This window comes from Aquarana catesbeiana, linkage group LG01 (assembly GCF_042186555.1).
Source record: "Aquarana catesbeiana isolate 2022-GZ linkage group LG01, ASM4218655v1, whole genome shotgun sequence".
In the NCBI taxonomy this organism is placed as follows: Eukaryota; Metazoa; Chordata; class Amphibia; order Anura; family Ranidae; genus Aquarana; species Aquarana catesbeiana.
In genome coordinates this window covers 557,446,055-557,472,188 of record NC_133324.1, presented here as the reverse complement: position 1 = coordinate 557,472,188, position 26,134 = coordinate 557,446,055, and the positions used below count along the sequence as shown (strand labels likewise).

General features: G+C 41.1%; 1 protein-coding gene across 4 annotated transcripts in view; it reads right to left on the bottom strand.

Annotated features, from left to right (window-relative positions):
* Nucleotides 1–26,134, bottom strand: part of CRTC1 (CREB regulated transcription coactivator 1) — a 321,207-nt gene that overhangs the window by 60,548 nt on the left and 234,525 nt on the right. For 2 of the 4 annotated variants that reach the window (XM_073596085.1, XM_073596094.1), the window contains one exon: nt 9,879–9,980. The exons of the other annotated variants lie outside the window; for them this stretch is intronic. In XM_073596085.1, the coding sequence (XP_073452186.1) occupies nt 9,879–9,980 (102 nt within the window). The remainder of the gene's footprint in view (nt 1–9,878; nt 9,981–26,134) is intronic. 4 annotated transcript variants of the gene reach the window in all.

Genomic DNA, 26,134 nt, shown 5'->3' with positions numbered 1-26,134 from the left:
TTTAGGAGCAGAATCAGTTGTGGCTGATTCTGCTCCTGCAGAAGCGTCTAGGTACGCGGAACATGTAGAGCATGTTTTGATATGAAGTTACCTGATGTTGAATGTATAATTATGTTTTTTCAATAAACTATTTTTATAAAAGAATTGGTGTTACTGTGCCTACAAAGTCCACAAAAGTCCCTCCATTTTTTCTTTGAATTATCATTTTTAGAACGTGGCACATTTATATTTTTAATGTATACACAGTACCACTCTGTGTTATGATACATTTCCTTGAGAGTTTTTCTTTTTTAATAAATCTGCAAAAATGTCAACAATTCTGTGTTTTTCTGTCAAAATGGGGTGCTGTGTGTACATAAATGAGGAAAAAAACGAGCTTTAATGATTTTAGCAAATGGCTGCAATATAACAAAGAGAAAAATTTAAGGGGTCTGAATACTTTCCGTCCACAGTGTGTGTGTATGATAGATAGAGATGATAGATAGATAGATAGATAGATAGATAGATAGATAGATAGATAGATAGATAGATAGATAGATAGATAGATAGGAGAGAGAGAGAGAGATACATCTATAGAGAGAGATATATATATATATATATATATATATATATATATCTATATCTAGATATATCTATATATATCTAGATATAGATATCTATATATATATATAGATATCTATAGATATATATCTATATATCTATATATATCTATATATATATATATATATATATATCTATATATATATATCTATATATCTATATATCTATATATATATCTATATATCTATATATATATATATCTATATATATATATATATCTATATATATATATAGATATATATATATATATAGATATATATATATATATATATATATAAATGTGAATTGAAGACATTTTCATTCTCTGTGGAAACCTAGCGGAGGGAGTATGACCACTCAGACCTTTGCTCTGCATGCTCCCTAGCAACTGTTGGCGCTTTTCTGCTTCATGGGAATAGCGGCTATACAGGTGCTGAAATGGATGGACTATTTGGTTAACCAGACCCTATGGTCAGCATTAACATCCAAATCACAGGGAGGCAAACGGACCCCAGAGTATGGAGCCAAACCTCCTGCCCTCACTCTCCAGATCGAAGATTAATTTACTGCTCTGTGCCTAGACAAAACCTGCAAATCGGTATGTATACATTTCAGCTACTACTGTACAGATACCCTGTTCTCCCCCAGCATGATGAACTGCAGGCCGTACCGATTTCTCCCTTTTGCCTCACCCTTCACATCAACAAAAGCTGTGCCTCCGACTCACAGGTGGGCACCTAGAGAAACTTTTTCCCTGTACACTTATCCCTCTGGTATGAAGTAATAGCCATCTGCAGCTATACACCTTTTAAATACTGTACAGTCAGTCAAACCTTTGCCTTCCTCTGCCACCCAATCAGGCAGAACCAGTTTAGTCATTTTATATATGTTCGGGATGAACTGACAAGAGACCACATTATAAATCGCCCTCAACGGTCCGGAGACATTGCCACAATGAGACCAGTGGACTGTTGATAGCAGTTGCCCTCCTACAGTAGTCTCAATGGTTACTTAACACTTCACTAGTTCCACACACCGTAGCTATTCTGCATGCATTTGAAACTGGCACTAAAATGTAAATTAAAAAGGCTTATTGTACATTAGGTAATTGAGGCATTTCTGGTGGCGCACACCTACACAGGTGGATTAAGTGATTAATTTGAAGATATTGGAAAAACAATTTACAGTGATTTAAAATATTTGCCAGTATTAGGTGGCTATAAACATATTTGATGTTTTTCATGGATCACCATCGGAAGGCCAGAAGGTTTTCATAAGCTGGAAGGAATGAATCCAAATCAGGTTATAGATTGGAAGTTGTAACTCTGATATTCAAATAGGACCATATAGGCAGCTCAAGGTTTGCATGGAGGGATGGCTAAGGGTGCCATCTAGGCTGTGGTGTAGTATTTCCCCAGATTTGCAACACTAAGCTCACCGGACAAATCACAGCAGTACATGTGCAGCTTGGTTTTCTATATACATTTTAAGAGTTTTCTTGGTTTGATTTGCAGAATATGATTGGCACATCACACTGCTGCGCTGTGAATTTGTTCCATTTTTTGTCCTGTGTGAGGTGCGAATTTACCGTTTGATTGATGTTCTAGCCAATGGAATCATAACGTAAAAAAAAAAAAAAAAGGTGTTAACTTCCTGTGTACTTCCTGGTTTTTGTGGAGAGTAGTGTGGTGGAATTCGCACATATGTGAACCATCAATGCGATTCAATAACGATTTACATTGATATCTATGGAGACTAAATTCGCAACGTAGTAAACTCACACAAGACCCGTTTTTTTATCGAATTGCACCGCATGTATGTGAACGACTGTCATTGAAAACAATGACTTTAGGGATGACATGTGAATTTAAAGTGTTTTTGACGCATCACATTCATTATGAACTCGCATCAGTGTGAACCGGGCCGAAGGACTTGCAGATGTCGAGAGAGCAATATTGCTGACAGATGGATGAGCTATATAACAAGTCAAACGTTTCCAACTGCCTAGAGGTCACAAAGTCTACATGGGCCTTGTGTATACTAGAAGTGAGGATACAAGGCCAGTTCTGCATCATAATGGTAGTCTTTAGGGAAATCCCTAACACCTTTGATAGCTAACCTAAACCTTTAAAAAAATAAATAAATAAAAAAATAAATAAAAAGATTTGTATTCTTGCCTATTTTTAAACTAACATTCTGGTCACGTGATCCAGCTCCTGTGTCAGCCAGCGGCAGCTGCAGGGCAGAAGAGTGGGGCTGACAACATTTGGGACAAGGGAGCCTATGGGTGACAGCTTTTACAGCTGTTGGCGAGCTCTCTCGCCTCTATCCTGCAAGCTGCCACTGGCTGAAAAGGAGTTTATGCAGCAAGCTGAGAAAAGGAAAATATATACACATCTTTTTTAGACCTCATGCACACTGGGGCCTTTTCTAAACACTTTTCTCCTGGTAGAAGAAAGGTAGCTGAAAAAACGCTCCTAACCTACCTTTTTTTCAAGCAAGTTTAGGAGCATCAAGCGCTTGGACATTTATTCATTTTATTGGCTAGAATATTAATTTATTCTGGCCACTGAAATAAAAAACACTCAAGCGCTAAAAGTGCCTAGTGTTACCGAGCATTAAAATGCATATACAAGCGTTTACCTGGGTTTAGCAGCTTCAGGCGTTTTTTCTTCTGCTTTTCTCCTAAACACACAAGTGATGTTTTTTTCTCTGCCTCTAAACACCTATAGTGTGCACGGGGACATAGGTCAACATAGTGGGAGTTTAAAAGCAGAGTAAAAAAAAAAACAAAAAAAAACACAAATGCCTGTAAAAGAAGCATTTTTGAGTGTGCACTAGACCTTACACAGGTTAGTCAGCATAGGTGTTAGGAGGGAGAGGGGACATTTTCACCACTTGCTTACTGGGCACAAACCCCTGCCCAGACCAATTTTTAGCGCTGTCACTCTTTGAATGACAATTGCACGGTCATGCAACACTGTACCCATATGACATTTTTATAATTTTTTTTTCCCCCCACAAATAGAGCCTTCTTTTTGTGGTATTTGATCACCCCTGCATTTTTTATCTTTTGTTAAAAAAAAAATGAAAAAAAAATAAAATTAAAAAACAAAAACAAAAACACTGTTTTATATTTTATTATAAAATTTTGCAAATGGGTAAATTTTCTCCTTCGCTGATGAGGCTGCACTGAATCGCATTATAAGGTGGCACTGATAGGCTGCACTAATGAGGCGGCACTGCAGGGCATTGATAGGTGGCAGTGAAGGGCACTGGTAGAAAACACTGCTAGGCAGTACTGCTAGGTGGCACTGATGAGGCACCACTGGTGGGGATTGATAGGTGGCAATGATGGGCACTGGTAGGTTACACTGCTAGGCAGCACTGCTAGGTGGTCCTGATGAGGTACCACTGGTGGGCATTGATAGGTGGCACTGATATGCATTGGCAGGTGGCACTGATGGGCACAGTTGAGGCTGCACCTCTTCCGATGTCCCTTTCACACAAGCCGGTGATCAGCTTTTTTTTTTTCACGCTGTCAACGCGAGGAAAAAAAAAAAAAAGATTACCGATCTTCTGTTTACATCACGTGATCAGCTGACAGCTAATCATGTGGTAAGGGGCCGGGATCTGTGATCACCTGAGCCTCATCCCATGGGGGACACACGGGGAGCGTGCAATGGGCGGAGCTTCTATGGACACCCTCCTGGCAATGTAGGTCCGCGCTGTAGCCGTCATTCGGCTATAGCGTGGACAGGAAAGGGTTAAGACCAGTTAGGTTGAAGTTGCAATTCTACGTTAAACCTTTAAAAGTAGGCTGAGACTAATGGATATGTGCCTTGAAGCGACACTAAACGATATCCTTACTTTCCAAAAATAATCTATAGACATCTATTGCTTAATGGCCCTTTAATCTTTTGAGCTCCTGAACCTCTCCCTATTCCCTCAGTTATGTTTGGACTGGGCAGTGCCTGTTTTTTGCAGTGCTTTTGGAGTTAACACATACTCAAATAGATTTTTTTTTTTTCATTTTAAACCAGAGTGTGTATATATATATATATATATATATATATATATATATATATATATATATATATATATATATATATATATATATATATATATATATATATACACACACATACATATGCACACACATATACATACAAACACACATATACATACACACGCACAGTGGGGACGGAAATTATTCAGACCCCCTAAAATTTTTCACTCTTTGTTATATTGTAGCCATTTGCTAAAATCATTTAAGTTCATTTTTTTTCCTCATTAATGTACACACAGCACGCCATATTTTAGTTTTTTCGTTTTTTTTTTTCCCCTCCAACTGAAAGATTTCAGTTTGTTGTTCAATTGAGTTGTACAGTTTACATACAAAATTCTGAAATTATTTATCTTGGTCAATTTTTTTTTTTTTAACATCGGGGGCCATCTTTCCCTCACTTGGCTCCATGTCTCAGAGGGGAAAGGACCTGATCGGCTCCGGTAAGCGGTGGAGACGACCAGAGCGTTGAGGGAGGGGGGCCCCTCTCCCGCCCCCAATAAAAAATGTGATCGCTTGGCGAATTCGCCGCGGAGACCACTTTTATCAGAAAGAGGACTGTCCACCGTTTCAGACTATACTGGGGTTATGGCAGCTATCTTAACATATGACGACGGGCGGGCCGCAAATTGTTAAAATAACAATTGCTTAACATGTACAAGATACAGTGGGGACAGAAAGTATTCAGAGTCCCTTAAATTTTTCACTCTGTTATATTGCAGCCATTTGCTAAAATCATTTAAGTTCATTTTTTTCCTCATTAATGTACACACAGCGCCCCATATTGACAGAAAAACACAGAATTGTTGACATTTTTGCAGATTTATTAAAAAAGAAATACTGAAATATCACATGGTCCTAAGTATTCATACCCTTTGCTCAGTATTTAGTAGAAGCACCCTTTCATTCTATCTTGGTCTATCAGACCAGAGATTCTTATTTTTCACCATCTTGGAGTCCTTCAGGTGTTGTTTTTAGCAAACTCCATGCGGGCTTTCATGTGACTTGCACTGAGGAGAGGCTTTCGTCGGGCCACTCTGCCATAAAGCCCCAACTGGTGGAGGGCTGCAGTGATGGTTGACTTTCTACAACTTTCTCCCATCCCCCGACTGCATCTCTGGAGCTCAGCCACAGTGATCTTTGGGTTTTTCTTTACCTCTCTCACCAAGGCTCTTCTCCCCCGATATCTCAGTTTGGCCGGACGGCCAGCTCTAGGAAGGGTTCCAAACATCTTCCATTTAGGATTATGGAGGCCACTGTACTCTTAGGAACCTTAAGTGCCGCGGAAGTTTTTTTTGTAACCTTGGCCAGATCTGTGCCTTGCCACAATTCTGTCTCTGAGCTCTTCAGGCAGTTCCTTTGACCTCATGATTCTCATTTGCTCTGACATGCACTGTGAGCTGTAAGGTCTTATATAAACAGGTGTGTGGCTTTCCTAATCATATCAGTATAATCAAACACAACTGGACTCAAATGAAGGTGTAGAACCATCTCAAGGATGATCAGAAGAAATTGACAGCACCTGAGTTAAATATATGAGTGTCACAGCAAAGGGTCTGAATACTTAGGACCATGTGATATTTCAGTTTTTCTTTTTTAATAAATCTGCAAAAATGTCAACAATTCTGTGTTTTTCTATCAATATGGGGTGCTGTGTGTACATTAATGAGGAAAAAAATGAACTTAAATGATTTTAGCAAATGGCTGCAATATAACAGAGTGAAAAATTTAAGGGGGTCTGAATACTTTCCACCAAAAAGGGGAAGCTCCGCTAGTCTACCCCATCTGTAGTGGAGATGGCAGCGGCAGCACCCAATAGCCGACTGAAAAATCATCTCGGGTGAAGACACTGCTGGATTCCTGGACAGGTAAGTGTCCTAATATTAAAAGTCAGCAGCTACAGTATTTGTAGCTGCCGATATTTTTTTTTTTCTGCAGGAGCCTGGAGTTCCTCTTTGAGATAACTCCAGTATATAACTCTAGCTCTGTACGTTCACATTTGATGTGTGGAAGGATATTAATAAACTCATTGCAGGGAGTAGTTGTAGAAACCCAAAATAAAGGCCTCCCACAGTTACTGATCAAAGTCTAACATAATTTGATCCTCGTTGTTTAGGGAGTTTATGGGTGATCGTTGTTGAATCACCTGGTCACCTGCCATTTTGTAACTATGCAAGCCATCTTAGAGATGTGTCAGCCATTTTAGAGTTTTCATGCAAGTCTAATAAAAAGGTATGAGCCCTAACTTGTTTCAAACTTAGTAAACATGTTTTTGAAGTAGAAATATTGCTGTGGCATCTTTTGGCTGCTCGGAGGTCTTATGACTCGAGGGAAAGTCTATAAGAGATCAGGGGAATTTTCCACAGACATCGAGAATATGGAAATTTAGTAAAATAATGATTTAGGGCAAGTTTCTATGTTACCAAGGGGATTTAAACCTATGATTGGATGGCTATGTGTAGAACTGATATGATGACCAATGATTTGTGACTTATTTTATTGCAGAGCTTATAAAGTAGCCCTATTTACCTTTTTACTCATATACTTCATTTGAGAGGGTACTAAGGGAGCGATTTCCACTTTCATTATGGAGGATCCATTTGGACACACAGATATGTTTAAAAGGCGTTATACCTTGGCCAAAATTTCATTTACAGCATTTGCACTGCCATGTTTTGACTAGAGTAATATTTAGTTACATCTGTCAAACTTCAACATACAGCACAGTTTACCTAGGAATTTAGCATTCCATACTTAATGTATAAAGCATACCTTCTACGTGTACAGATTTATCTTTATGCACACATACCACCTCAACATACAATATGGATCATACATCTTTACATGGAGTATATTTTGTCCCTTTGAATATAGTAACAATCCAAGTAAAACAAGAGAAAACAGAAACCCCCTTTCAGCCTTAATTTCGTATTTTATTTTTAAAGAATTAAACAGGTTGAATAAAATTCAAAAATTCCTTAGTAATATGTCACATGCAGTTGTACACTTAAAAAAAAAAAAAAGATTTCTCATATGCTCCCCGTTCCTTCATGATACAGCGATAAAAAAAAAAGGGATTGTTGTACTCACCGTAAAATCTTTTTTTGCAGTCTTAGGAGTAACACAGAGAAGTTTTTCATCTTTGTGTTATACTGCCACCTAAAGGAGGACTGAACACTGACCAAAAAAAAAAATCACACACAACTGTAGGCCAGCCCAGTATAACACCTAACACCACCAGTATGCTTCAGTTTTGAAGCAAAGCACTACCGAGAGCAAGATAATAAACCGGGTTGGACCTGTGTCCCTCAATGGACTCCAAGAAAGGGTTTTTTATCTAGTAAAATCTAATTTTATTTATCATCCATTAAGGGACGCAGGAAGTCTTTCACCTTTGGGATTCCGCAAAGCATTCCAATTGAGGAGTGGGCAACACAGCAAACAAGCGCTAACGAACCCAACAGAGAACTATTTCCTGTACTCAAATAGCCATCTGAAGGACCTCACTCCCACAGCTGGTCCCAGATGAGGCCACAACATCCACCTAGCAAAACTTGGAGAACTTGTGAACACAAGACCAAATGGCAGCCTTGAAAATATGAGAAACCTTTGCTTGATGCTAAAGAAAAAAAAAAAGCATTCACAAATCTAGTAAAGTACACCTTAACAAGAAAAGGGGGGAGGGGGACCCAATCCTTGGAAACAATTATTTTGGATGATCTGTCTGATCCACCCAGAGATGGTGGCATTGTAAATAGGTCTTCCTAAAGAAAGCAGTGGTTGTGCGACATGAATCTCTCAGCTTGAATCACATTCAGCAATGGAAGGAAAATTTCTTTTTAGTGAACTGGGGTTGGACAGAGGAATGGGAGGGGAGAACAATGAGGTGGAAAGGCTGAAACTGCCTCAGGCAAGAAGTCCTGGGTCTGCACACGGTCCTGTCCCTATGCAGAGCCAAAAGACTCTCTGAAGAATAAGGCTGTCAGTTCACTCGTCTTGCACAGGTGATGGCTACAAAGAAAACCATTCTTGCGGGTGGGAATAGAGAGGACTGTCTCTAATGGGTTCAAACAGCAGTTTCTGAAGCGCAGAGAGAACAAGATTCTAGTCCCATGGAGGCACAGGGGAATGAACAGGGGGAGCTGCATGGAAAACCCCATGCACAAATATATTAGTCAAGGAATGAGAGGCCAATGGTGTCTGAAACAAGGCAAAGGGCATAAAACCTGACCCTTGATAGTGCTCAGAGTCAAACAGTGGTCTAGTCCCACATTCAAAAAGGGAGAGGATTTCTTACAAAAGAACTCCTGAGGTGGAAGCTATAAGACTAATGGCAAGCAAGCTTTCTATGTCCGATAATAGATCTTGCAACATGTAGACTTCCTAACTTTTAGCATAATAGGAATCACAGAATCAGAGATGCCCTTGTCCCTCAGAACCTAGGCTTCAAAAGCCATGCCACTGAAACCTAGATCTTTGAAGCAGGATGGCAAATCAGGTCTTGGTACAGAAGAATCTGATGAGCTGGCAGAGCCAATAAAATGCCTGCCAGCACTCTTTTGAAGGCAGCGTACCACATTTGCTTAGACCAGCCCTAAACAACGTTCACTGGAATGCCCTCCATTTCAATTCTGCAAAGCAGATGAGAAAGAAGTTTGAACCCGATGGCCAAAAATTCCACAACTGGCTTTTCCCAATGTCAACACAGGTAATAACCACATTAAAGTGTAGTGACCAGGTCATTCTTCCACACAGCAGAAGTGAGTAGAAGTGCCCATCCTCTGACAACACTAGAAGAAAAACTAAGGCATGCTTGTACTAGAAGGGTTTTTTTTGCTGGGCTGGCCAAAGGTTTGTTGGCCACTGTCCAATCCCCCTGTAGGCGGCAGCATAAAACAAAAAGGTGAATGATTTCCTGAACCCTCTCAATGGACAAGAAAGAAATGCCTATCATCCCTTTCATCTTCTGACACTACTCAGATATGAAGAGGCACTGTATACAGTTGCACGTTAAACTCTAGAATATTTTGTCTTTGAAATCTAAATTTGAATTGCTTTAACACGATTTATCACAGGCACCATCTACAGAACTCACAAAACTAAATTATGACTCTACGCAACAAGATGGGAGACCAGGTTATCATGGAGCACACGACAGGTACAGTGATAGACCATGGGGCTGCAATGGTAAGACTTAAAGCCTACAACAAAATCAAGGCACAGATTCCCTTACTTGAGGGGAGCTGCCTGGAGAGAAGCCTTGATTGGAGACAGGAGAAGTGGGAGATTGGTTGGACGGGGAGCCAGCATTACTGCGGTACTGCTGGAGAGAGGCCTACAGAATAACACAAAGTTAAACACCACTGGCAAATTGCATAATATTTATACAAATATCCACTGGGAATTTCCTTTACTGTGACAAGCATTTACAAAAATATACATATTATACATACACTGTTACTACAGATCTAGAAATCTGTGCGTCTGTGGTTGTTTTGTATTCACAGCAAAAACACAAAATTTAAGGTTGTATTCAAGTGTGTTTATAGAAATTTTTTTCATTTTGGATATTGTAGGAAAGGGCTAAAAGGTGCCCCCAATGGAAGATTTCCTTTTACCTTTTGTTCTCGGGACAACTATAAAAATGTGTATTTTCACTCACCTTTTTTTCAGTGGCAATAATCATCAGAAAAATATATGAAAATCTCCCTAATGGGCACACAGACAGCAATACAAACTTGAAAGAGTCTAACCCTTCCTCATGCCACCCAAAACAAAAAGATTTGTCCAGGGATACACTTTAATACCATTAGTATAATGAGGTTAGATAATTATTAAACTTACAAAACCCTTGCACTATGTTTAAAATGCTTTGACAGAGACACCTGAAAAATTACAGTTTTGCTTTTGCTGTCAGAACAATGGATGGGTTAACATGTACCTATTATTAAATGCTTAAGACAAAAGTCACATAGTTGCAAACTTATAGGACTTGGTGAACAATATAAGTTTTTGAATGTGCAGATAGGAGAAGTATACAACCCTGCAACTGCAGCAAGAAAGAACAGTTTCCAGGTCTTTTTTTCCTGGATGAACCAACCTGAGACACCCCTTAAAAAAAATTGAAAGGATCAGTACTGCATTTTTGTAAATACATACCTTTCCAGAGTTTACATAAATGGTTATCCATATCAGTGATTTCGAAGTGCTCTTTTCAGACTTTTTTTTTACTCATTTAAAAGGATAAGTTCACCTTTCTAAAAAGAAATAAATGCACATCTGTTTGTAGAGACAAAATGAAGATGCATTATTATTTTTTTAGGAACCTGTAAAGCATTGCACCTGCGAGTACAATCTCAGGTTCCTGCAGATTGTCTGTGTAGCTGTCTGCCCATACCTCATATGGGCAGGCAGTTACTAAATGACAGGAAGCATCAATTAACTACCTAGATCGCTCATGGTAGCTGAGAACTACAAGCCATCAACTGCAAAGGCTGTTGGTACTTGTACTTCATTTACAGAACTCTGTGAATGATTGAATTATGCAGCCATGTGGGCAGAGCCCCGCAAGAACGAGTTCCTTTTAACCACTTCGTTTTAGATTTTAGGTGTTTACATGTTTAAAACAGTTTTTTTTTGCTAGAAAATTACTTAGAACCCCCAAACATTATATATTGTTTTTTTTCTAACACCCTAGAGAATAAAATGGTGGTCATTACAATACTGTTTTTTGCACCGTATTTGCGCAGCGGTCTTATAAGCGCACTTTTTTTTTGGAAAAAATTCACTTTTTTGAATAAAAATAAGACAACAGTAAAGTTAGCCAAATTTTTTTTTATATTGTGAAATATAATGTTACGCCAAGTAAACTGATGCCCAACATGTCACGCTTCAAAATTGCGCCCGCTCGTGGAATAGAGTCAAATTTTTACCTTTAAAAATCTCCATAGGCGACGTTTAAAAAATTCTACAGGTTGCATGTTTTGCGTTACAGAGGAGGTCCAGGGCTAGAATTATTGTTCTCGCTCTACCGGTTGCAGCGATACCTCACATGTGTGGTTTGACCACCGTTTTCATATGCGGGCGCTACTCGCGTATGCGTTCGCTTCTGTGCGCGAGCTCGTCAGGACAGGGCGCTTTAAACATTTTTTTATTATTTTTTTTTATTTTACTTTATTTTTTCACCGTTTAAAAAAAAAAAAAAAAATTTGGATCACTTTTATTCCTATTACAAGGAATGTAAACATCTCTTGTAATAGAAAAAAGCATGGCAGGTCCTCTTAAATATGAGATCTGGGGTCAAAAAGTCCTCAGATCTCATATTTAGACTAAAAAAAAAAAAAAAAAGTCGTTTAAAAAAATGACACAAAAAAAATTGTGCCTTTAAGAGAAGTGGGCGGAGACGATGTAATGACGTCGCTCCGGCTGTCCTATGGTATAGAGACGGGTGGGCGCCATCTTGGCCTCACTCGTCTCTATACCGAAGCACAGACAGGTCCCGATCCACCGTGCCCCCCCCCCCGTCCCGCGCCCTCCGCCGCTTACCGGAGCCGTCGGTACCGGTGGAGGGCACGGGAGAGCGGCGGGAGGGGGGTGGCGGCACCTCTCCCGCCGCCAATAACGGAGATCTCGCGGCGAACCCACCGCAGAGACCACCGTTATCGTGTACAGAAACGCCGGCCACAAAGATGGATACCTCGGTTGTGGCAGCAGCTGCTGCAGTTACCGAGATATCCATCTTCAAAAAAATGACGTATATATACAGTGGCCGGTCGTTAAGTGGTTAAATTGTGACAGTGGGTGCAGGGAGAAGATCCCTAGCCCACTGTCACAATTAGAAGGGAGATCAGGGGAGAGGCTGCAGAAGCATGTTACATGTTCCACCCTAAAAAATGGGTGGAACACGCAACATGTTCCCAAAGGAGAACTTATCCTTTAAACTTAATCTAATGTATCATTTTCTAGTAGTCTGGGTGAACATATTAATTTGTAATTTCAGCTGCATAAAATTGACTATATGAGTTTATATATGGGTATTGAGTTCTTTTGGTTTATTGCTTCCAGAATAAGACATTTCTTACACTACAAAATAAACAAAGTGCATTGGTTTAGTGTAAGATCTTAGATACATTTTACTAAAGTAGATAAGTTATACTCACACAATGTAAGTGCATATCTCAGAAAGTCCATAAACTGCAAAGTCTCTCGGATTGATAGGTACAGATGTATATCGAACCCTTGTAGCCCATATAGGTGCTGCCTCAATCGTGAATAGTTTATACATTTCAAGGGCGTACCCTGTTCATAAGAGCCGACTCAAACTAAATAAACCAGCCTTTAAATAGCCCTTCCACATCCCAACATGTTCTAGTAAATCACCTCCTTCTAACTACCATAAATTGACCACTTAGGGACAAAGCCTATTTTAAAAACTTGGCATTTACAGATTAATCTCATTTTTTTTTTTGCTCGAAAGATACTTAGAACCCCCAAACATATACAGTGGATATAAAAAAGTCTACACACTTATGTGAAATAATTTCAGAACTTTTTCCACCTTTAACGTGACCTATAAACTGTACAACCAACATCATCTGGAGGCCCGCCCCTTATGAAGTCACCACCCGGGACATGATGGGCGGTGACCTCATAAGGGACCCCCCATGCCAATATAAGTAGTGGCACACCACGCACCCAGCATTAGAGTGGGACAGAGCGTCGTGTCAACATCGGAAGAAGAACAGAGGGAGAAGACAGCGGAGAAGACCCGGCAGAGGCAGAAGACATCGGACAGAGGGAGAAGAACCAGAGAGGGTTAGAAGACATCAGCGGAGAAGAACCGCAGAAGACGTCGCCAGAAGAGGGAGAAGAGCCGGAGAGGGGAGAAGTCGTCGGAAGAGACCCCGGAGCTGCCTAATAAGTTATTTAAAAAACCTGTGTACTGCGTTTTATTTTAGACACTTTTTTTTTTTTTTTTAAAGGTGAATGGGTAGGGGTACAATGTACCCGATACTCCTTCACATAGGGTGGGGGGCCGGGATCTGGGGGCCACTTTATAAAAGGGGGCTTCCAGATTCCGATAAGCTCCCCGCCCACAGACCCAGACAACTAACGGCCAGGGCTATTGGGAAGAGGCCCTTGTCCTCAACATGGGGACAAGGTGCTTTGGGGTGGGGGGCACAGGCCCCCCTGCCCCAAAGCACCCACCCCCAATGTTAAGGGCATGCAGCCTGTTATGGTTCGGGGGTGGGTGCTCGCTCATCCCCGCCCCCTTTCCTAACCTGCCGGGCTGTGTGCTCGGATAAGGGTCTGGTTTGGATTTTGGGGGGACCCCCACCGAAGGGCCTGGTATGCTCTTGGAGGGGGAACCCATGCCGTTTTGTTTACATTGTGCGTGGAGTTCCCCCCAAAGATTCATACCAGACAGTGCCTGGTATTGTTGGGGATCAAAGTCGGATTCCAGTTCATTGAAGTCGGATGCATGTCGGACTTCAAGTCGCAGGGCAGAGTCGGAACCACAGTCGTACGACTGACGTGTGGTACAAGTGTGAAATTGGTCTAAAGGATCTGCATGAATATCTGGCAAGTACTGGCTGTGTGGTACATGTGACAACAATCTCCCGTATTCATCATATGTCTGGGCTATGGGGTAGAGTGACAAGACGGAAGCCTTTTCTTACAAAGAAAAACATCTAGGCCTGGGTAAATTTTCCAAAAACACACCTGAAGCCTTCCAAAAGCATGTGGGAATAAAGGTTATGGTCTGATGAAACCAAGGTTGAACTTTTTGGCCATAATTCCAAAAGATGTTTGGTGCAAAAACATCACCAAATGAACACCATATCCACAGTGAATCATGGCGGTGGAAGCATCATGCTTTGGGGCTGTTTTTCTTCAGCTGGAACAGGGGCCCTTAGTCAAAGTAAAGGGAATTATGAACAGTTCCAAATACCAGTCAATATTGTTACAAAACCTTCAGGCTTCTGCTAGAAAGCTGAATATGAAGAGGAACTTCATCTTTCAGCATGACAATGACCCAAAGCATACATGCAAATCAACAAAGGAATGGCTTTACCAGAAGAATATTAAAGTTTTGGAATGGCCCAGGCAGAGCCCAGACCCGAATCCGAAAATATGTGGGGAGATCTGAAGAGGGCTGTGCCCTCGCAATCTGGCAGATTTGGAGTGTTTTTGCAAAGAAGAGTGGGCAAAAATTGCCAAGTCAAGATGTGCCATGCTGATAGACTCATACCCAAAAAGACTGAGTGCTGTAATAAAATCAAAAGGTGCTTCAACAAAGTATTAGTTTAAGGGTGTGCACACTTATGCTGCCATATTTTAGTTTTTTCGTTTTTTTTTTTCCCCTCCAACTGAAAGATTTCAGTTTGTTGTTCAATTGAGTTGTACAGTTTACCTACAAAATTCTGAAATTATTTATCTTTGTCAATTTTTTTTTTTTAACATCGGGGGCCATCTTTCCCTCACTTGGCTCCATGTCTCAGAGGGGAAAGGACCTGATCGGCTCCGGTAAGCGGTGGAGACGACCGGAGCGTTGAGGGAGGGGGGCCCCTCTCCCGCCCCCAATAAAAAATGTGATCGCTTGGCGAATCCGCCGCGGAGACCACTTTTATCAGAAAGAGGACTGTCCACCGTTTCAGAATATACTGGGGTTATGGCAGCTATCTTATCAACATATGACGACGGGCGGGCCGCAAATTGTTAAAATAACAATTGCTTAACATGTACAAGATACAGTGGGGACAGAAAGTATTCAGAGTCCCTTAAATTTTTCACTCTGTTATATTGCAGCCATTTGCTAAAATCATTTAAGTTCATTTTTTTTCCTCATTAATGTACACACAGCGCCCCATATTGACAGAAAAACACAGAATTGTTGACATTTTTGCAGATTTATTAAAAAAGAAAAACTGAAATATCACATGGTCCTAAGTATTCAGACCCTTTGCTGTGACACTCATTTAACTCAGGTGCTGTCCATTTCTTCTGATCATCCTTGAGATGGTTCTACACCTTCATTTGAGTCCAGCTGTGTTTGATTATACTGATTGGACTTGATCAGGAAAGCCACACACCTGTCTATATAAAGACCTTACAGCTCACAGTGCACGTCAGAGCAAATGAGAATCATGAGGTCAAAGGAACTGCCTGAAGAGCTCAGAGACAGAATTGTGGCAAGGCACAGATCTGGCCAAGATTACAAAAACATTTCTGCTGCACGTAAGGTTCCTAAGAGCACAGTGGCCTCCATTAAATGGAAGACGTTTGGGACGACCAGAACCCTTCCTAGAGCTGGCCGTCCGTCCAAACTGAGCTATCGGGGGAGAAGAGCCTTGGTGAGAGAGGTAAAGAAGAACCCAAAGATTACTGTGGCTGAGCTCCAGAGATGCAGTCGGGAGATGGGAGAAATTTGTAGAAAGTCAACCATCACTGCAGCCCTCCACCAGTCGGGGCTTTATGGCAGAGTGGCTCGACGGAAGCCTCTCCTCAGTGCAAGACACATGAAAGCCCGCATTGAGTTTGCTAAAAAATCACCTGAAGGACTCCAAGATGGTGAGAAATAAGATTCTCTGGTCTGATGAGACTAAGATAGAACTTTTTGGCCTTAATTCTTAGCGGTATGTGTGGAGAAAACCAGGCACTGCTTATCACCTGTCCAATACAGTCCCAACAGTGAAGCATGGTGATGGCAGCATCATGCTGTGGGGGTGTTTTTCGGCTGCAGGGACAGGATGACTGGTTGCAATCAAGGGAAAGATGAATGCGGCCAAGTACAGGGATATCCTGGACAAAAACCTTCTCCAGAGTGCTCAGGACCCCAGACTGGGCCGAAGGTTTACCTTCCAACAAGACAATAACCCTAAGCACACAGCTAAAATAACGAAGGAGTGGCTTCACAACAACTCCGTGACTGTTCTTGAATGGCCCAGCCAGAGCCCTGACTTAAACCCAATTGAGCATCTCTAGAGATCTAAAAATGGCTGTCAACCAACATTTACCATCCAACCTGACAGAACTAGAGAGGATCTGCAAGTAGGAATGGCAGAGGATTCCAAAATCCAGGTGTGAAAAACTTGTTGCATCTTTCCCAAAAAGACTCATGGCTGTATTAGATCAAAACGGTGCTTCTACTAAATACTGAGCAAAGGGTCTGAATACTTAGGATGATGTTGTATTTAATTTTTTCTTTTTTAATAAATCTGAAAAAACGTCAAAAATTGTGCATTTTAATGTCAATATGGGGTGCCGTGTGTGCATTAATGAGGAAAAAAATGAACTTAATTTTAGCAAATGGCTGCAATAAAACAGAGTGAAAAATTTAAGGGGGTCTGAATACTTTCCGTCCCCACTGAATATCTTTACATTGACACTGGTCATAAATAGGTCAATAAAAATCATTACATCTTTTTAACCACTTGACCTCCAGAAGGTTTTACCCCCTTAAAGACCAGGGCATTTTTTGTTATTCAGCACTGTGCTGCTTTAACTGGCAATTGCTTGGTAATGCAACATTGTATGCAAACGAAATTTATAGAATCTTTTTCACACAGATCGTGTTTTCTTTTGGTGGTATTTAATTCACCACTGGGTTTTTTTATTTTTTGGCTATACAAAATGAAAAAAATACTGAAAATCTTGAAAAACAAAAAATGTTTCTCTTAGTCTCCGTCATAAACAAATAATCTTTCTTCATAAATTTAGGCCAAAATGTAGTCTGCTACAATTATTTGGTAAAAATAACACAAATCGGTGTATATTATTTAGTCTGAACGTTATAGTCGAAAAACTATGGTGTACATATATTTGAAAATTGATCAATCCTGATGTACTGACTGCTTATCTAATTTGTTGAGGTGCTTAAAATGGCAAATACCCCCAAATGACCCCTTTTTGGCAGTGCAAGGTATTTAGTAATAGAAATTACAAGTTTTTTGTCACTTTTTTTTTGGAAAATTAAGAAAATTATTATATTACACACTTTTTTTTTTACACACCCTATCACCAGTGCAGTAGTGTCACAATATGACTGGTATGGCGGTGACCAGGGATTTTTTTTTTTTTTTTTTACATAACATTGTACTACTCTGGGGGTGATCAGGGGTTTTTGTTTTTCTTACAGTGATTACCAACAAGCACCGAGATCCACAATCCACTGCTGCCCAGGGCACGGCTTTTTCCATGGGGTTGTGAGTTACATGCCTAGTTCTATCCTAGCTATCCCATTTTAGCGATTTTTTTGTGTTTTTTACAATGTTCCCATGAATTTTTATTGAGCAGCTCCCAATGCGGATTCCATTTGGGATGGGTTTAGTGCTCCTGGTTTGTTTGAACTATTACTTAACAATGTCATGAATGGATTCCATACATGACTGTTGCTTACTAGGTGACATGTTATCGCACATCAATCACATGGTATCTAGGCCTATCGCAGTGGCTCGATACCGAGCACCGCAGTCCTCTGTGTCTTGTGGACACACATCATTCCACTGCACGCCCCAGGGGCGAGCGAGTAGTGTGCATGAGCAGGGCAACGTACTGGCCTCAATTACTGTTGACCAGTCGGCAAGTTGTTAAATACCAAGTTAAAAAAAAATGTCAGCAATCATAGCAGATATTCGCATGAGATTTAAGTTTTTAGTATTTTAAAGGATGTAATGATTTTTAGGCCTCATGCACATTAGGCTTTACAGGCATTTGGCGTTTGGAATTTCAACCTGTAAAAGCACCTCTAATGTAAGCCCATAAGATCATGCTCACATAGGCACTTACAAGCTATTAGAAGGGGAGTGTTTACAAGGTGAAAAAAAACAAAACAAAAAGCCAAAAGGCGCATTTAGGAGAGTAGCTGAATATAAACAAAACACTGAGCCTAAATGCATGTAAACGTGTGAAAACACGTCTGGCAGAATAAATAATCTGGCTAATGAAATCCATTAATGCTCAAATGCTTGACACACTTAAATGCACCTAAATGCGTGTCTAATACAAGGCTTTTACAGTGTTTTTAAAGCAGTTTTTCTTTTTCTAGGAGTTTTGAGATATGCACTTACATCAAATACTTCTGTGAATACAAGAACTTTTTTTCTTTTCACATTTTGTTTTCTGAGAGAGACTTGCACCATGCCAGTGTACTCTATTTTGTAGTATCATTTAAAGGATTTTCCAGTCTGGAGGGAGCAGCAAGGTCTTCGATTCAACTTCATATGCAGCATATTTATATACATTTTTTGAGAGTCATTTGGAGCTTATTCTAGACAGTGTAGACCTAAATAATTTGTATCCTTTTTCACACTTGAGTGCTGACAGTTGTACTTGGATTTCAGATTTCAGTAACTTCTCACAGTACAAATCATGTAAAAATTCAATTGTGGGTACTCACTGGCATTCATGAGTCTAAAGGTACATAAAAACCAGTGTTTAAAATGCATATCCTATTCCAGATGCATTTCCTGCATGTTATAAATAATCTTGTGGTGATGAATAGTAAGCTACAATATATTCTGTTCAGGTGCATTCTCTTTAAGTTAAAAGCTTTACTAGATCAAAAGCCACCACAGAAATGAATTGTATGTGGCAAACACAATGTAAAAACATCAACCATATGCAAAAGACAGCCATAGATTAGAACATTGAAGCTGGCTTCACACCTGTGTGTGCACGTTTATTAAACTCATTGTCTGGTGTATACTCCCATTCATTTTTAAAGGGCAACCCAATGCACATAAATGGCAAAAAAAAAAAAAAAGTCACCCGACCCTAAGGGTACTACTTACTACACATGCAATAAAGAACACATACAGTATGTTGCAATGCAAAGAAAGAAATACGTCTTTCTTTTTTGCTGCATTGGGCTCTTTGAAAAAAGACCAGCGCATGTTAAAAGTACCTGTAAACACATCCATTCATAGGTGTGATGGACTCCAAAAAGGAAGACGGCAGTCTGCACTGGGAGAACACGTGGATACAGCAGGTACAGCTTTCAGAGTCTCCTTATGTTGACCAATTACACTGCTCATAATATTCCACATAAAGTGTATTTAACATTCTGTCTGGCTTAGTTTAACCTTTGGTCTCATTTCATACATAAGTCAGTATTTATGCAAAAGGCCACTTGACAATTTACACGTAGGTGACGGAGAGCCTAAGTTTCACCTAAAGAAAAAGTGCAGCCTGCTTTCAGCAGAGGGCTGAAGCCCACTGTCGGTTGAAGTCAAAGCGCCAGTCCAGGCTGTGGAAAGATCACGACCATATGGTCAGGATCCACCAAGATACCTGGACTGGCACCCGGCTCAGCCTCTCAGTGAGGGAGAGCCTGAGCCAGCTGCTCTGGCCCCCCCCACAGCCCAGTGCTCCAGTGAGCGCGGTGGTGGTGCAGAGCAAAAACCCCGTGACTGACAGACATCAGCCCTCTGCTCATGAAGCACCGAAAACTGAGCGATCAGCTGTCTTTATTCGCGCAGTTCTTAGTCTTCGAGCCGGTGGGGGACATATGCGGCATCGGACCGAAGTAAGTATGGTTAAACAAAAACCCCCAAACTTCTCTTTTAAAATCTAAAAAATATCCAGTTTAACAGATTATAATACAGTATTGTATAACATTCAGTTTATGGCAGTGGACATCGTAAAGCGGAAGCAGTTACCACCTGGCATTAAATATGGATGGAAACAAAAGCAGCCTGCTGCTTACGCCCCTTTAATATCATGACTTAATTTTCCATTTACTGTCATTGAAATGAATGAGTCAAGGTCTTTGGCCCAAACCACTTCTAATGGATCTAACGGCTAGAATTATCAGTTGACTTTTCAGGGCTGGTTTTAGGGGTAGACTTATATAGTTTTTTCATGGCCGATACCAATTATTAGCCGCCTTTCAGGCCAATAACAGGTGCCGATATTCTGCACACCAACCACCTGATGAAGCGTGTCACTTGCCATGGTCACCTGCCAACAGATGCAGCGTGCCACTTGCCATGGTCACCTGCCAACAGATGCAGCGTGAAACTTGCCATGGTCACCTGCCAACAGATGCAGCTTGTCACTGTCACCTGCCACCCAGATGCAGCATGTCAGTTGCCACTGTCACCTGCCACCCATATGCAGCTTGTCACTACTTACACTACTTCTGGCAGGCTCTCCCCAGCGGCGTCCGAGCGGGTAAACGTCCACATGTGGGCGGGCGGTGAGAGATGACAACTATCTCTCTGCTCGATCGCAACTGCGGCTCTGTCAAGAGCAGCCTTCTCGGCCCTGTTGTAGGGACAGAACAGTGATGATGCGAGGCAGGCAGTAAGAGACGATGTCATCTCTCTGCTGCCCGCACCGCTGACAAAGATCGACAGAGACCGCTGCGTGGGGACAGGGGGAGGAGGTCTGACCTATATATCGGTAAGTTTGACAGATACCAATTATTTGAAAAAATATGAATATTGGCAGCTCCATTAATCGGTCGACCCCTAGCTGGTTTACACCATATCCGTTAGATGTGTTGATCTGCAAAGATCACTACAGGCACAAGGCCAGTGCACATAGGAGACAATTGTTTTCCATGTGTCCTGTACACATTATACATGCGTGGTGGTGTGCACTGCATAAAAATACAGCATGTATGCAGTATGCATCACAACTCACCTCAGGTCATTGCGATGCAATAATAGAATTATGAATCCTTAACCACTTCAATACAGGGCATTTTCACCCCCTTCCTGCCCAGGCCAATTTTCAGCTTTCAGCGCTGTAACATTTTGAATTACAATTGCGTGGCCACACAACGTTATACATATATGAAATTTTGATCATTTTTTTCCCCTACAAATAGAGCTTTCTTTTGGTGGTATTTGATCACCTCTGCAGTTTTTATTTTTTTGCGCTATGAACAAAAAGAGCGACAATTTTGAAAAAAAATATATATTTTTTTACTTTTTGCTATAGTAAATATTCCCAATTAAAAAAAAAAATTCTTCCTCAGTTTAGGCCTGTAATATTTTTGGTAAAAAAAAAAAAAAAAAAAAAAAAAAAATATTCGCAATAAGCGCATATTGATTGCGCAAAAGTTGTAGCGTCTACAAAATAGGGGATATGTTTTTGGCATTTTTATTATTACTATTTTACCAGTAATGCAGCGATCTGCGATTTTTGTCAGGACTGTGACATTGCGGCGGACATATTGGACACTTGACACTATTTTTGGACCATTGACAATTACACAGCGATCAGTGCTATAAATATGCACTGATTACTGTATAAATGTCACTGGCAAAGAAAGGGTTAACACTAGGGGGCGATCAAGGGATGAAATGTGTTACCTAGGGAGTGATTCTAACTGTGGGGGGAGGGGACTGACCGATCGGTGTTCCTATATACTAGGAACACACGATCTGTCTCCTCTCCCCTGACAGGATGTGGATCTGTGTGTGCGCGCGTGCACACACACAGATGCACGTTCCTGCTCTGTGACCAGCAATCGCGGGCGCCCAGCCAACATCGTGGCCGCCAGACCCACGCATCTGCTCGAGTGACGCAGCCCCCTAGACTGTCAGGAGGCCAAGGACGTCATATGACGCCCGCCCAGAGGTACAGAGTGTTCCTGCGGCCGTCATATTATAATACGCTGGATACAAAGTAGTTAAAGTGGATATTAAAGGCTGAAAGTAAAAAAAACCTTCAGTCTGCAGCTTCCCCCTCAGCCCCCCCCCATACTCACCTGAGCTTGATCCAGCCATGTGCACAAGAGCAGAAGCTCTCCCGCGTCTCTGCCGCCTCATTGGCTGCGACACAGCAGCAAGAGCCATTGGCTCCAGCTACTATCAATCACAGCCAGTGAGGAGGGAGCGGGGGGCAGGGCTGAGCCATGCTCTGTGTCTCTCATATACACACAAAGGCTGCTCAGGAGCGACCATGCATGAGTGCCCCCAGAGCAAGCAGTTTGCTTCAGGGGCACCCAGGAGGGAGGGGCCAGGAGCACTGGTGGGGGACCCAAGAAGAGGATGAACTGGGCTGCTCGGTGCAAAACCACTGCACAGAGCAGGTAAGTATTGATGTTTGTTGTTTTTTTTTTTTAAAAAAACCTTTACAAATGCTTTGTGGTGGCTATATTAGTTTTTTTTCCCCTTTATTTTCACCTGGTGAACTGGCCAGCAATACACATCCTGTCTCATGTCTCAAAGTAGCTCTACTCCATGAAAGAACGGAGGCACCTCTGTATGACTGCATTGTCAGTTTGGAGAGAGAAGCGTGTTGGATGCACTAGCAGATTTATTAACAACTTGAATAACAAAATAAAGCCAAATTCAAGCTAATACTTTTTAAGCAGTTACAGAAAGTTTTTTGCGGTTAAAAGTTTTACATAGATGTATAAAAGCGTACCACTGTAAGCACCCATGTCAGTGGTACATGGCTTGCGTCAACCTTCTATGAAACTTTTGTTGGACAGATTAAACTGTTAAAGAAACCTGAATAGCAGACTTGCTGGCAGATCACCAAGTGAAAATAATAGAAAAAAAAAAGATGGATTTCATTCTGATCAGCAAGGGATCAGCTCACAGATCCCCTGCTGATCAAAGTGGAGTGGGTGGATAACACATTGGTGTCTGTTCAGTCTCTGCAGAGCCGACATGGACAGAACCCGCTCTGCTCTATGGGTGGCCTGGAGTAAACTGACTCCACTGTCCTCTACGCTCGACTTCCCTCAGATTAGCCTAAACGGAAGAGGACATATCCTCTTAAGTTTTTTTTTTTTTTTTTTTTTTTTAGAGGATCGGATTGGAACTGGAAGTGGGCGGATGGACACAAGTCTGTTTACACCTGCTTGTCCATAGGGATGAATGAACCTTACAATCGGGTCTGCCTGAAAAAAAATGTACAAGCAGACTTGAACAGATAACTCATGTGAAAGGGGCCCAACCGTTGGCAAGCTGCAATGTATTACATTTCTGGATTTGGGTTTAACCACTTCAATACAGGGCCTATTCTGGCACTTCTCTCCTACATGTAAAAATCATCATTTTTTTGCTAGAAAATTACTCAGAACCCCCAAACATTATATATGTTTTTTTAGCAGACACCCTGGGGAATAAAATGGCACCCGTTGCAACTTTTTATCTCGCACGGTATTTGCGCAATAATTTTTCAAACGCCTTTTTTTTTTGGAAAAAAAAAAAAACGGTTTCATGAATTAAACAAAATAGTAAAGTTAGCTCAATTGTTTTGTATAATGTGAAAGATGATGTTACGCCAAGTAAATAGATACCTAACATGCCACGCTTTAAAATTGCGCACACTCATGGAATGGCGCCAAACATCGGTACTTGAAAATCTCCATAGGCGACGCTTTGAAAATTTTTACAGGTTACCAGTTTAGAGTTAGAGGAGGTCTAGTGCTAGAATTGTTGCACACGCTCTAACGCACGTGGCGATACCCCATGTGTGGTTTGAACGACGTTTTCATATGTGGGTGGGACTTGCGTGTGCGTTCGCATCTCAGCGAGAGCAACTGGGGACAGGGGCATTTTAAATTTTTTTTTTAATTATTTTTATTTTGCTTAATTTTTTTTTACATTTTTATTTTTTTGATCACTTTTATTCCTATTACAAGGAATGTAAACATCCCTTGTAATAGGAATCTATGTGACAGGTCCTCTTTATGGAGAGATGCAGGGTCAAGACCCCACATCTCTCCTTCAGGCTGAAAAGCATGATATCATGAAAAAAAAAACTTCACCGACTGCGGCTTTGTATACATCTGGGAAACTAGGTGTGACGTCATAACATTGCGCCTGGGCCGACGGTCATCGAGATCACTGGTGACCATCTGGTCACCGCAAATCTCTATCGTAGTCTTCCGGCACCGGCCGATTCTTTCTCTGGGCCCCCAATGGCACGGGAGAGCCCGGAGAAGCATCGGATGGCGGCGGGAGGGGGGACGTCCCTTCCCGCTGCCTATCAGAACGATCAAGCGGCGGAACTGCTGCTATGATCATTCTTATGGTGCACAGAATTGCCAACTGGAAAGAATGATATCTGAATGATGCCTCTAGCTGCAGGCATCATTCAGATATCCCCGCACAAAGTCAAGGACGTCATTTGACTATGTGTGGTATTGAAGTAGTTAATAGCACTTTAATGTAATATCTCGCCCTATCCAATTTGTGGATTATTAGTAAACAATCTGAGGCCGATAAATATTCTAGTATAGGAAGAACTTCTCAAAGCAGCCAGTCAGCATCCAATTGTCATTTCGCAACCAGATTCAAAGTGAAATACTCTACTATGCAGATTTACCTCAAAACTGCTGAAAAACACGTGTTGAAAAAGTAGGAAAAACAGATTGTCCGCAGCTTTACAGCTATCAACTTTAGGAGGACTTTATTCTGAATGGTAATTACATTCCTTTTGAGACACAAAGCACATTATCTGAAGCCAGCTGACGTACTTAACTATTTCTTGGCAAATGCGAAAGCAAATTCCTCTTTCAGCAGCAACAAAAACCAACACTTATTTATAGGGTGAATGAAAGTCAATGCAAAAACATACTTAAAGTAAAAACAGGTAAGTAAACTGCAAGAATAGATATAACGCATTAAATGTGCAATCTTTAAAATTTTGCCCATAGTTCCACTTTTATGTAAACGTGTCATGAAAGAAATATGGGGGCTGTCATTTCCGACATTAGGCTAATTGACTGGATCTTATGTTTACTTGCTGGCTTTAAAATGTTCTGAGTCACTGAAATAGGAAGCATGATTGCATGCCACTGCTAAACCTGTGATCTACTGGAACCCCCAGGATCCTTTTCCATCCTGAATTCTGCCAAAAACTCTCCCCTTAATGAGTAACTTGCATTCATATTTTTGGCCTCCCATGTGCGTTACTTTACATTTTTCAACATTAAATTTGCCATGTAGATGCCCCTTTATTTTATTGAGGTCTTCTTGTAAAGTTTCTATATCCTGTTGAGAAGTTATTGCCCTGCTTAGCTTTGTATTGCCAGCAATCATTGAGGTTGAGCTTTTTAGGCCAACCTCTAAATCATTATGAATAAAATAAACAAAATTGGTCCCAGGACAGAGCCCACATAGCCTCTATTTCTCAGTATCAAGGACGCCACTGATCCTGACAAAATCTCCACTTCCATTTGCAGAAATGCAGCCCTAAACTTGCAAGGAACCTCCACCACGCTTCACATGTTGCCTGCAGAGACTCATTATTGTATTGCTCTCCAGCTCTTTGTGAACAAATTGCCCCTGCTACAGCCAAATGTTTAAATTTTTTACGCATCAATCCGCACCTGCTGCCATTTTTCTGCACTCCAGTTCCTGTTTTCGCTCATGGATGAGTTGCTTAGCCTTGTTTCCGTGTCAGAGGTATGGCTTTTTGGCTGCAATTCTGACCAGAAGTGGTCTTCTTGGAGGAATTCTCCAGACAGTAGATGGGTGTACCTGGGTCCCACTGGTTGTCGCAAGTTCTGTGCTGATG